Here is a 12546-nt window from a genome sequence, read left to right as displayed (position 1 = left end):
TGCTCAGTCGTGTCCGACTTTTTACGATCCCCTGGACTGCAGCACGCCAGGCTTCCCTGTCCATCACCAACTCTCCTGGAGCTTGCTCAAACTCATGTCCATCAAGTTGGTGATGCCATCCAACCATCTCATCCTGTCATCCCCTTCTCCTGCCTTCAATCTTTCCCCCTTTTCCCCTTGATATTCCTTTAGGTTTTGCAAACAAGATTCTTTACTTTCTGGCACAAGAATATCTTAGGCTCATCCAGTAATTTCCCTCCTCTAGAAGGAAAGTTATGACCAACCTAGGTAGCATATTCAAAAGCAGAGACATTACTTTGCCAACAAAGGTCCATCTAGTCAAGGCTATGGTTTTTCCTGTGGCCATGTATGGATGTGAGAGTTGGACTGTGAAGGCTGAGCGCCGAAGAATTGATGCTTTTGAACTGTGATGTTGGAGAAGACTCTTGAGAGTCCCTTGGACTGCAAGGAGATCCAACCAGTCCATTCTGAAGGAGATCAGCCCTGGGATTTCTTTGGAAGGAATGATGCTAAAGCTGAAACTCCAGTACTTTGGCCACCTCATGATAAGAGTTGACTCATTGGAAAAGACTCTGATGCTGGGAGGGATTGAGGGCAGGAGGAGAAGGGGACAACAGAGGATGAGATGGCTGGATGGCATAACTGACTCGATGGACGTGAGTCTGAGTGAACTCTGGGAGTTGGTGATGGACAGGGAGGCCTGGCGTGCTGCGATTCATGGGGTCGCAAAGAGTCGGACACGACTGAGCGACTGATCTGATCTGATCTGAGACCTAAATCAGCCATTTTTCCAAAATGAACATAATGTATTTTTTAAAAAGCTCTGGAGTGATTCTGATATGACCTCAGATTTGCTGATCTATGTAACACCTAGAAAATGTGACAAGATTTTCACCAAGTTTTATCTTATTAAAGATGTATTAAAACCTCAGAGCTGGAAAACAGGACACTGCCAAGACAGTGTGTGCGGAAAGCAAGATAAGAAAAAGCTGAGTCAGCTTGGTTAGGGTAAACAGCATCCACTGGAGAGAAGACTTCAGGAAGCCACCAGCCTGATTTCTACTCCTCCAGTGCTGATCCTGGCTTTAATTCCATTTTTTTACTCCTGCTAGATTGACTCTAATCCGTCTCATTCCTTGACTCAGGCCCTTGGCCCACTCCAGCCTCAGTTTTGATAAGGCTTGTGGATGTGAAGATTCTAAATATATGTAGATGAGACAAAGTAATTTTTGTAAAGGTCAGCACCAAATAATCTTTCCAAGAAATTACTTTTAACTATGAACTTGTGAAAGTATGTGCACTTCATTCATGAGTGATTTACAAACTTACTATCTCACACATTTATTTTATCTCTCCAGGTTTGACATTCTGGGTACAATGAAAAGGAAACTGAGGACAGATATTCATTACCCGCTCACTAACTTGGACCTTACTCCTTACATTTGTCCAATTTTTCGGAAACATCCTAAATATAACCTCTGTGCAGTGGTGGTGAGTAAAATGCTGAAATATACAAAGTAACACAGGTTTAAAGAAAACTGTAGAATTATTTGCTTGAATGACTACTCCTATCTCTTCCTGACTTCTACTGTACTGTTCTTTTAAAAACAAAATAGAGAGCCTGCAAACTGCCCACTTTGACCTTGAACAGTACCAGAGTTAAAGAATACAATGTCCTCTACACTGGCTCCTTACTGTCCCACTGCTCCATGGTTATTTCAGATCTAGGGACATTTGTGAGCTGTACTCTGGGCAGTGGGCAGCACAAGTTGGTTCCAGTAGCTTTATGTTGAATAATCATGAGCCTCTCTATGGTGAAAGCCCCCCAAACATAATCCCTGCCTGTGAGCATCAGTCCTGAGGAAACTCTGGGGATTCCATTGGCTCTGAATCAACTGTCATCATTGAGGATTCCATGAAGGAAAGAAATCATGGAGTATAATTCAGACCATACCTTCTACAACTTCCCACAGCATCAACCCACCCCAAGCACAAGGCCATCTCTGTGTTCTGGATCACAGTGTTATCTTCTTCAGAACATTCAGGTTTCACTTGAACATTCCAGTTTCACTTGAACTTGGAGGTCCAGTTGTGTCCGGTGTCAGATGGGCAAGGCTCCCACTCGATCCCAGTGTGACTCACCAGAGTCCTCTGGTGTGCTGAAATCTAATTTGCTATGAAGCTTATCACTGAATTAATATAAAATATTGTTTCAACTGGTCTTTCTCTTTAACATCTCTCAACTGAGAACCATACTTCAAACTTAAAAAAGATCCTTCTTTACTTTATCCTTTTTATGTTGATCCTTGACATTCTTCTTCTTTCTAATTTATCTTGCCCTTTAATATGGTTTTCCTTCTCTAACTTGCCAATTTGGAAATCTAGAGTGACATCCTCTTCTGTATCATAATAGACTCTAATGTGAATTCCAAAATGACATAGGAATTGCTCCACCTCCGTATTTTATTGTTTTAACTTCTCATTATAACTGTTTCTGCTTTAAATAAAAAATCCAAAAGCAGAATTTATAAAAACTTGTATGATAATTATCTGCAGTATGAAAAGGTACATGTGTATATTAAAAGAGACACCCAAGCTTTGTTTAAATGATTACTAGTTAATTGAAGGGTAAAAATTGATTTTGAAAGAAATATACCTAGAATTTACTGAAAATTGGTGATTGATCAGAAGCAAGAACAAAGCATCTTAGAAACTGTGATGTATGGTCGTGGGGAAAGGCCATCCAGAACTCGGCTACATAAGGTGTCATTCCCCAGGAAACACCTGGTAGAAATAAGAAATATCAGGCTCCACCCAACACTTACTGACTGGAAATTTGCAAGATCCCCATATGATTGGAATGCATACTGAAATTTGAGAAGTATTCAACCCTGGCCCAAAAAGGAAGGATTGCCTGTTCACACCGTCCTTAACAGATATTTATCCAGCTTTCGAATAAACCCTTAAAGAGTTCTCTGCTTTACAAGGAAGGCTCTTTATCTGCCAGATTTGTTTGATTTTACAAATATATAGTGCTTGCTATGTACCAGATAGTGTTCCAAGCACTTTATAAATAATCAACCATTTAATTCTTTTGTAGCCCTGTGAGGCATGGGCACTATTATCATCCCCATCTTACAGAATGGGAAACAGGAACAGAGGTTAAATAATCTGCTCCAATCTAATACCTACAAAGGGCAGAGCCAGGGTCTGCAGCCAGGCAGACTGCTGCAAACAGTCCTGCTCTCACTACTATGTTATGCTGCCTCTGACTGTTAACTTTTCTGTCTACGTTGGGCCCAAACTCTTTGGGCTTCCCAGGTGGTGCAGTGGTAAAGAGTCCACTTCCCAGTGCAGGAGACGTAAGAGAAGTGGGTTTGATCCCTAGAGAAGGAAATGGCGACCCACTCCAGTATTCTTGCCTGGAAAATGCCATGGGCAGAGGAGCCTGGCAGGGTACAGTCCACAGGGTCGCAAGAGTCGGACACAACTGAACACAGCACAGTTAATACCTATGTGACTTTTTGGTTAACAAATGCTTGCACGTATGTGTTAGCCAAACAGAACTCATTCTTATTTCTTATATGTGTTGTTGTTCAGTCACTCAGTTGTGTCCGACTCTTTGCAACCCCATGGACTGCAGCATACTAGGCTTCCCTGTCCTTCTTGTATCTTACACGTCTTATATGTGACAGTCCTTCAAATATTTGAAAATAGTGATCATACACTAACAGCATTTACCCCCTTCAACCCTCTTCAAATGATTGGTTTCTAGGAAAACTTTTTAAAATTATGAAATATTTCAGGCAAAGAAAACACAATATGTACACACACAGATGTTAAGAATAGAATATTGTAGAAAAAAATCAAGCCTCTATGTATCTTCAACAACTCCACTTCGCACCCTTCTCAGTTGTAACCACTGTCCTGAATTTGGAAGGAATTACTCCCATGCAGGGTTTCCCAGGTGGTGCTAGTGATAAAGAATGTGCCAGCCAATGCAGAAGGTATAAGAGACACGGATTCGATCCCTGGGTTGGGAAGGTCCCCTGGAGAAGGGCATGACAACCCACTCCAGTATTTTTGCCTACAGAATCCCATGGACAGAGGAGCCTGGCGGGCTACAGTCCATAGGGTTGCAGAGTCGGACACGACTGAGTGACTTAGCACAGCATAGCACATTCCCATGCATTCTTTCATACTTTTGTCACACATGTATGTGTGATATAGTCTGTTTTGCATGTTTTATAAATCTAGTATCATTATCCTACATATCTTTCTGTAACTTTTTCCTCAGCTTTACTTTTGTGATATTAATCCATATTGATAGATTAGCTTTAGTGCATACATTTAACCTGCTTTTAGTAATTCTTTGTATCTAGGTTGTTTCTAATATTTTGCTCTCACAACTTTGTATAATGCATTGTCATGTGCTAACACATGAAACTTTTTTCTTCCAGATCACATTTTGAAGATTACTGATCTGAATCTCTCCTTTATTCTATTAACATAGCAAACAACATTGATTTTCTACTTAATTTTTTTTGCTAAAAATATTTTCACATTTTTAATATCCATTTTCACAATCAAGAAACTAACCTGTAACTTTCTTTCTCATACTGTCCTTTCCTGTTTTTGTTTTAGGGATCAGCCTGTTTTGTTTTAGGATCAGTCTGTTTTTAGCCTCATAAAATAGGTTTGCCATTCTTTTCTATTCTCTGTCACAGCCTGTATAAGATAAAAATAACTTGTTTCTTGAAAGTCTGGTATAATTAAACAAAAAAACTATCTGGTCCTTGAATTTTTGTTCTTGGTGAATAGATTTTGAAATATTTGATCAATTTGCTTTAGCCATGGTGAATCTATCCAGGAGTTTCTGTTACTTCTTTTTTTTTTTTATTAGAGTATAATTGCTTTACAATGTGCTAGTTTCTGTTGTACAGTAGTGAATTAGCTATATGTATACATACATCCCTTCCTTCTTGGGACTCCTTTCCACCACCCTCCTCCCCCATAGCACCCATTTGGGTTATCACAGAGCGCCAAGCTGAACTCTCAGTGCCATACAGCAGCTTCCCACTAGCTATCTGTTTTATACATGGTAGTGTATATATGTCAATCCTAATCTCCCACTTTGTCCCACCCTCCCCTCCCTGTGTCCCCATGTCTATTTTCTAAAAATGGAAACCATGAATGTAAAACTCAGTAAAATTGCAAAAAGGTAACCTGCCAGTGTAACCAGAATATAGTTCAAGTAGAATATTACCAGTACCCTAACTGCCTGTGTGGCCCCTTCTGGTCCAGGAGACCACTGGCTGCTGACAGGTTTTGCCAGTTCTTCTGCTTTATAGAAGTGAAATCCTACTGTGTGGACTCTTTTGTGTCTGACTTCTTTCAGTCAAAATTATGCAACATTCATTCATATTATTGCATGTATTGTGGCTTACTCATCTTCATTGGACTTCCCTGGTGGCTCAGATGGTAAAGCGTCTGCCTACAGTGCGGGAGACTCAGGTTCAATCCCTGGGTCGGGAAGATCTCCTGGAGAAGGAAATGGCAACCCACTCCAGTGTTCTTGCCTGGAAAATCCCATGGACGGAAGAGCCTGGTAGGCTACAGTCCATGGGGTCGCAAAGAGTCAGACACAACTGAGCGACTTCACTTTCACTTTCATTGCTGTATAATATTCCATTGTGTGAAAATACCACAGCTTGCTCTACCCAAAGATCATGAAGACACTTATCTGTTATAACCTATAAAAGCTTTGTTTTACTTTAACATGGTTTTAAGGATATTTAAAATCCACCTTTTTTTTTTTTTTTTTTTTTTTTTTTACATTTTCAAATTTATTGGCAGAAAATTGTTTACAAGTGGCTCAGCAGTAAAGAATCTGCCTGCAATTCAGGGGACTTGCAGGAGATTCTGTCCCTGGGTCAGGAAGATCCCTTGGAGAAGAATATGGCAGTTCCTCCAGTATTCTTGCCTAGGAAATCCCATGGACAGAGGAGCCTGGCGGGCTGTCATTCATGGGGTTGCAAAGAGTCAGACATGACTGAGGGACTAAACAACATAATTGAATTGTCACTTCTCCTTTTGTTTATCCTTAACACTATAGTTTATCTATTTTATTATCTGAAAGAACCAGCTTATGTTTTTTTGATTATTTCTTTGTGTTCTATTTCATTGATTTCTGGTCTTTATTTCCCATCTTCAACTTCCTTTGATTTCCATTAACTTGTTATTTAGAGGTGCATTTCAAAAATTCCAAACATAATTTTATATAGTCATATTTCTGTCACTAATTTATAACTTAAGTGCATTCTTATCAGAAAATACAGTCCAATATTATCCATTCATAGTACGGGTTGATACTTGCTTTTGGTACTAGTTTTATGTGTGCTTGAAAAGAATTTTTAAATTAGGTTCAGAGTTCCATATGTCCATTAAATAAAACTTGTTGCGTTGTTCAAGTATATATTCTTAAGTTTTTATCTGCTTTAACAAAATGAATAACTGACAGATATATATCAATTTTTTTGTCTGTTTTTAGCTTTTGGCTGGGTCTCCACTGCTACTTGCAGGCTTTCCCTAGCTGCAGCGAGGAGGAGCTACTCTGTAACTGTGGAGGTTGTCTTGTTTGGAGCACAGGCCCTAGGGCGCATGAGTTTCGGTGGTTGCAGCACACAGACTGAGTGGTTCTGGCGCGAGGCTCTGGCACAGCTGCAGTGCACGGGCTCTGCGGCATGCGGGCTTCAGTAGTTTAGGCATTCATTCTCAGGGGTTGTGGCGCGTGGGCTTATTTATTAGTTGCTCCACGGGCATGTGGAATTTTCCTAGACCAGGGGTCAAACCCATATCCCCTGCATTGGCAGGTGGATTCTTAACCACTGGACCACCAGGGAAGTCCTCAGGCTCTCTTACTTATCACTTTTTCACTTGTACTCAATTTTGTTTGTGTAGGACATACTTCAGTGGACTTTACATCGTCTGTTATCCTGAAGTCTTATGTCTCTGACTGAAAAAAATCTTTTGTTTCATTCTTGAATGCTTTAACTAGAGAGCAGATTCTGGATGCAGTTATGTTTTATTGTTTTAAAACTATTATTTCAGGTTTATATGGCTGCCGTGGAGTTCTGCCATGTTATTCTTTTGTGGATAATCCTTTTTTCCTGTTGACTTTAAAACTTTGTGTTTGTTGTCTTGCAGTATTATTTTTATTTATCCTTGGTTCACCGTATTTTCTAAATTTGAATATTCATGTCTTTCCTTAATCATTTCTAGTCATTGTCACTTTCAATAATGCCTTGTTCCTGTGCTCTATTCTCTAGCACTTCTAAGTATATGCTGAATACTCCATTCAGGGTAATTTCCTCAGTTTCATCTGTATAATTTATTCATTATCTCTTCAATTCTATGTACCATGTACTCTCAACACTTGACATTTTAAATTTCAAGTATTTATCATTTCTGTAAGTTCTTTTGAAGTTTCCAGAGTTTGCTTCCTGTTCTTAAAATGTTTGTATACTTTCTGTATAGTCTCTATTACCTCAAGTGCTTGGGGTTTAATCTTGTTATTTATTGCCTTTTCTTACTCATGGTGAATTGTTTCTTTGTGTGTTCTGTAATATTGAATTGTGAGTTCAGCATCACTGGATTTTTTTTCTTAATGTGTGTTTATCCTGTACAGCTTGAATTAAGGTCCATCAATCTAGAAAGTTAATTCTTTTTGCCAAGCAACCCCAAAATAATTCTCATTCTCACATTAAATTCACAGGATTCTGACACACATAGGCATTAACAGTTTAAATTTGAATCCCCCAAAGAAGCCAGGTCTGTGGTAACAAATTTCTAGGAATTTCTTTTATTCTTTGTACCCAGAGCCCAAGCTAAGCTAAACACTGGAGGATAGATTTCCCCCCTGTCATTTATTCTTTTTTAAAAATAAATATTTATTTAGCTGTGTCAGGTCTTAGTTGCAGCATGGTATGCAGGATCTTTTGGTGCAGCAGTGGGCTTCTCTGTGGTTGTGGTGCACGGGCTCTAGAGCTCAGGCTCAGTAGTTAAGGCCCTCGGGCTTGGTTGGCCTCCAGCATGTAGGATCCTAATTCCCCCACCAGGGATCTCACCTGCATCCTCTGCATTGCAAGGTGGATTCTTAACCACTGGACCACCAGGGAAGTCCCATTTGTTCTGTTATCGAGGGTCAATCTCTTTTAAGAGGTTGTGGCTATATGTGTGAATTGCATTCCAACGCCTCACCTTGCAGGGACTTAAGACTTTACCTCCAACCCTTGTGCTACCTTTAAAACCCAAGCACAGTGGTTCCAGAGTCCAGGAACTGCCTTTGCTCCCAGTCACAGCATCAACCGTATATCACACTCATCTTTTATTTCCTCTGTACTTGGCCCCTTGAGATTACTCTCACTATACCATCTTTAAAGTTACCCATATATTCCAATGGGTATTTATCGTGTTTCATTCAGCATTCCTTACAGTTTCATACGAAGGCTTTCAGGCTAGCTGTTTGCCGAAAATACTGGGAATGGAAATCAAGAATGATGCTTCACCTGCTTCTGCTATGTTCATTTTTTTGTTTGTTTTTTACAGCAAGCCATCAAAACTGAACATATTCTACCCATGATCTGTCTAGTCACTTTAGAACATTACTCATCATCTGTGTCCACCAGACATTTTGTTTTTCTCAACCAAATTACATCACACTATTATGGACATTTAAAGTATTTATCTTAGTTATTTGGCTGTGCTGGGTCTTAGTTGTGACAGGGTTCTAGTTCCCTGACCAGGGATTGAACCTGCCCTCCCTGTATTGGGAGCACAGTGTCTTAACCACTAGACCACCAGGAAGTCTCTGGGCACCATTTTATAAATAAGGAAATTTAAGCGTATCAGCTTAAGGTCACATGGCCAACATCAGGACCAGAGCTTGAATCTTTTAAATATTAGCTTTGGGATATTTCTCTAATGTGTAAGGGGAGATGTGAGGAAGATGCAGGTCTATGGGGACACTTAAAAAGTACCTCCTATGTGCTTGCATTACAAGAGAAATAGTAGTTGTATATAAGACATATATACAATAGTAGTTGTATATAAGGTCTTCTTACCCATCTTAAAAGATAGGGGAATTAAAGCTCAGAAAGTTTAAATAATTTCCTTAAGGTCATTGTGTAGTATTAAAGCTGAATTCATAGTCAGAATTGACTAGAAAAATCCATTTTCCTCCCCCTACCCCACGGATCAGCAAACTTATTCTGTAAAAAGCTAGACAGTAAATATTTTATGCTTTGCAGGCCATGTATCTAATCACTATTCAACTTTACTGTTGTAGTGTGAAAGCAGCCACTTATAAACAAGTGAGCATGGCTGTATTCCCATAAAACTTTATTTAAGGACATTGAAAACTTTGAATTTCATATAACTTCCACATGTCACAAGTTTGGTTTTTTTTTACTTTTTTCAACCATGTAAAAATATAAAATGCATTCTTAATTCACAGGCCATACAGAAACAGGCAGTGGGCTGGCTCTGACCCATGGCCAGATACGGTTTGCTGACCCCTGCTATATGCCATACTACCTTCTGAGAAATGAGGTTCTCCAATGTGTTTGTTTCAAACATTCATCTACTGGGTTTGGAAAGACGAATGGAACAGATTCTTCTTTGGGCCCTGAATGACTGAGGGAGCTGTTGCTGTGCACCCCCCTCAAATTGTGTGGTCACAATATGCAGTCGTCTTATGTCATGTTGCCATGTTACATGTCTTTTTTCATGTCTAATCTTAGCCTATCTTCAAAATTACACTATAAGCTCATTTAGGAGAGATGATTATTATTTTAAAATTTCCTGTGATGTTTAATAGTCTGTGTATCGGAGAAGGCAATGGCACCCCACTCCAGTACTCTTGCCTGGAAAATCCCATGGATGGAGGAGCCTGGTGGGCTGCAGTCCATGGGGTTGCTAGAGCCGGACACAACTGAGCAACTTCACTTTCACTTTTCACTTTCATACATTGGACAAGGAAATGGCAACCCACTCCAGTGTTCTTGTCTGGAGAATCCCAGGGATGGCGGAGCCTGGTGGGCTGCCATCTATGGGGTCGCACAGAGTCGGACACGACTGAAGCGACGCAGCAGCAGCAGCAGCAGCAGTCTGTGTATGGTAGGTGCTCTTGACTCCAGGTATCTCTTGGAGTAATAGGCAACTCCTGACTCCCAAGAGATACCTGGAACTTAAGCACAGGACTGGAAAAGGTCAGTTTTCATTCTAATCCCAAAGAAAGACAATGCCAAAGGATGTTCAAACTACTGAAAAATTACACTCACCTCACATACTAGCAAAGTAATGCTCAAAATTCTCCAAGCCAGGCTTCAACAGTATGTGAACTATGAATTTCCACATGTTCAAGCTGGATTTAGAAAAGGCAGAGGAACCAGAGATCAAATTGCCAATATCTGTTGGATCATCAAAAAGCAAGAGTTCCAGAAAGATATTTACTTCTGCTTTATTGACTACGCCAAATCCTTTGACTGTGTGGATCACAGCAAACTGGAAAATTCTTCAAGAGACGGGAATACCAGACCACCTGACCTGCCTCCTGAGAAACCTGTATGCAGGTCAAGAAGCAACAGTTAGAACTGGACATGGAACAACAGCCTAGTTCCAAATCGGTAAAGGAATACGTCAAGGCTGTATATTATCACCCTACTCATTTAACTTATACGCAGAGTACATCATGCGAAATGCTGGGCTATATAAAGCACAAGCTGGAATCAAGACTGCTGGGAGAAATATCAATAACCTCAGATATGCAGATACCACCACCCTCATGGCAGAAAGTGAAGAAGAACTAAAGAACCTCTTGATGAAAGTGAAAGAGGAGAATGAAAAAGTTGGCTTAAAGCACAACATTCAGAAAATTAAGATCATGGCATCCAGTCCCACCACTTCATGGCAAATAGATGGGGAGACAATGGAAACAGTGAGAAACTTTATTTTGGGGGGCTCCAAAATCACTGCAGATGGTGACTGCAGCCATGAAATTAAAAGACATTTGTTCGTTGGGAGAGAAGTTATGACCAACTTTAATATGACAGCATATTAAAAAGCAGAGACATTACTTTGCCAACAAAGGTCTATCTAGTCAAAATATGGTTTTTCCAGTGGTCCTATATGGATATGAGAGTTGGACTATAAAGAAAGCTGAGCACCGAAGAATTGATGCTTTTGAACTGTGGTGCTGGAGAAGACTCTTGAGAGTCCCTTGGACTGCAAGGAGATCCAACCAGTCAATCCTAAAGGAAATCAGTCCTGAATATTCATTGGAAGGACTGATGCAGAAGGTGAAACTCCAATACTTTGGCCACCTGATGTGAAGAACTGACTCATTGGAAAAGACCCTGGTGCGGTGCTCACTTTGGCAGCACAAATACTAAAATTGGAACGATACAGAGATTAGCATGGCCCCTGCGCAAGGATGACACGCAAATTCGTGAAGTGTTCCATATTTTTTTGAAACATGTATAATATCATATATGAAACGAGTCGCCAGTCCAGGTTCAATGCACGATACTGGATGCTTGGGGCTGGTGCACTGGGATGACCCAGAGGGATGGTACGGGGAGGGAAGAGGGAGGAGGGTTCAGGATGGGGAACACATGTCTACCTGTGGCGGATTCATTTTGATATATGGCAAAACCAATACAATATTGTAAAGTTAAAAAATAAAATTAAAAAAAAAAAAAAAGGAAAAGACCCTGATGCTGGGAAAGATTGAAGGCAGGAGAAGGGTATGACAGAGGATGAGATGGTTGGATGGCATCACCGGCTCAATGGACATGAGTTTGAATAAGTTCCAGGAGTTGGTGATGGACAGGAAAACCTGGTGTGCTGTAGTCCACGGGGTTGCAAAGAGTCGGACAGGACTGAGCAACTGAACTGATGGTAGGTGCTCAGTATTAACTGATAAATACTAGCTGCTGTCAAATACTATCCTGTTTCATTCACATATTCTATTAAATAGTCAATGAACATAATGTATAACCATTTCAGTGACACAAAAAATAGAGAAGTCAGGCTATATGTATGATTTGACTTAAAATTGTCATTTCCTTTTAATCCAATATAAAGGACAATTATTAAAAATATTTTGTAGCCCTACATTTTTGGCTGTAACAGTTAAGTATTCGAATGTAAACACTAAGTGTGACATTTCCTCTTTCCCCCAGAACCACTTTGGTGATCTGGATGGTGGCCACTACACTGCTTTCTCCAAGAACTCAGTGACCCAGGCCTGGTACAGCTTTGATGACACACGAGTCAGTGAGATTCCAGATACTTCAGTCCAAACTGCTGCAGCATATCTCCTGTTCTACAGCTGTCAGCCCTTTTCTATACCTACACAAAAATGCAAGACCTAAGAAAATGGTGTTTCCTGAAAACCGCAAAACTAGCAGTGAGAACCTGGTACTTAAGTTTTGCTTTGTCATTAAAAGTCTTGCAACTTACTTG

The 12546-nt window shown here is 40.2% G+C and overlaps 1 protein-coding gene and 1 non-coding gene across 2 annotated transcripts in view; both read left to right on the top strand.

Moving 5' to 3' along the window:
• Window positions 1-12546, top strand: part of USP50 (ubiquitin specific peptidase 50) — a 21203-nt gene extending 8657 nt beyond the window's left edge. Inside the window, exons 6-7 of the mRNA XM_006077784.4 lie at window positions 1380-1512; window positions 12264-12546. Of these exons, the coding sequence (XP_006077846.1) occupies window positions 1380-1512; window positions 12264-12455 (325 nt within the window). The 3' untranslated portion in view covers window positions 12456-12546. The remainder of the gene's footprint in view (window positions 1-1379; window positions 1513-12263) is intronic.
• Window positions 11444-11547, top strand: LOC112577905. Its single transcript, XR_003102104.1, has one exon. It is a non-coding gene; the product is annotated as a U6 spliceosomal RNA (small nuclear RNA).

The sequence above is a fragment of the Bubalus bubalis genome, chromosome 11, assembly GCF_019923935.1.
Source record: "Bubalus bubalis isolate 160015118507 breed Murrah chromosome 11, NDDB_SH_1, whole genome shotgun sequence".
Taxonomy (NCBI): domain Eukaryota; kingdom Metazoa; phylum Chordata; class Mammalia; order Artiodactyla; family Bovidae; genus Bubalus; species Bubalus bubalis.
Note: the sequence above shows the minus strand (reverse complement) of the source record. Positions and strands in the feature narration are given on the sequence as shown.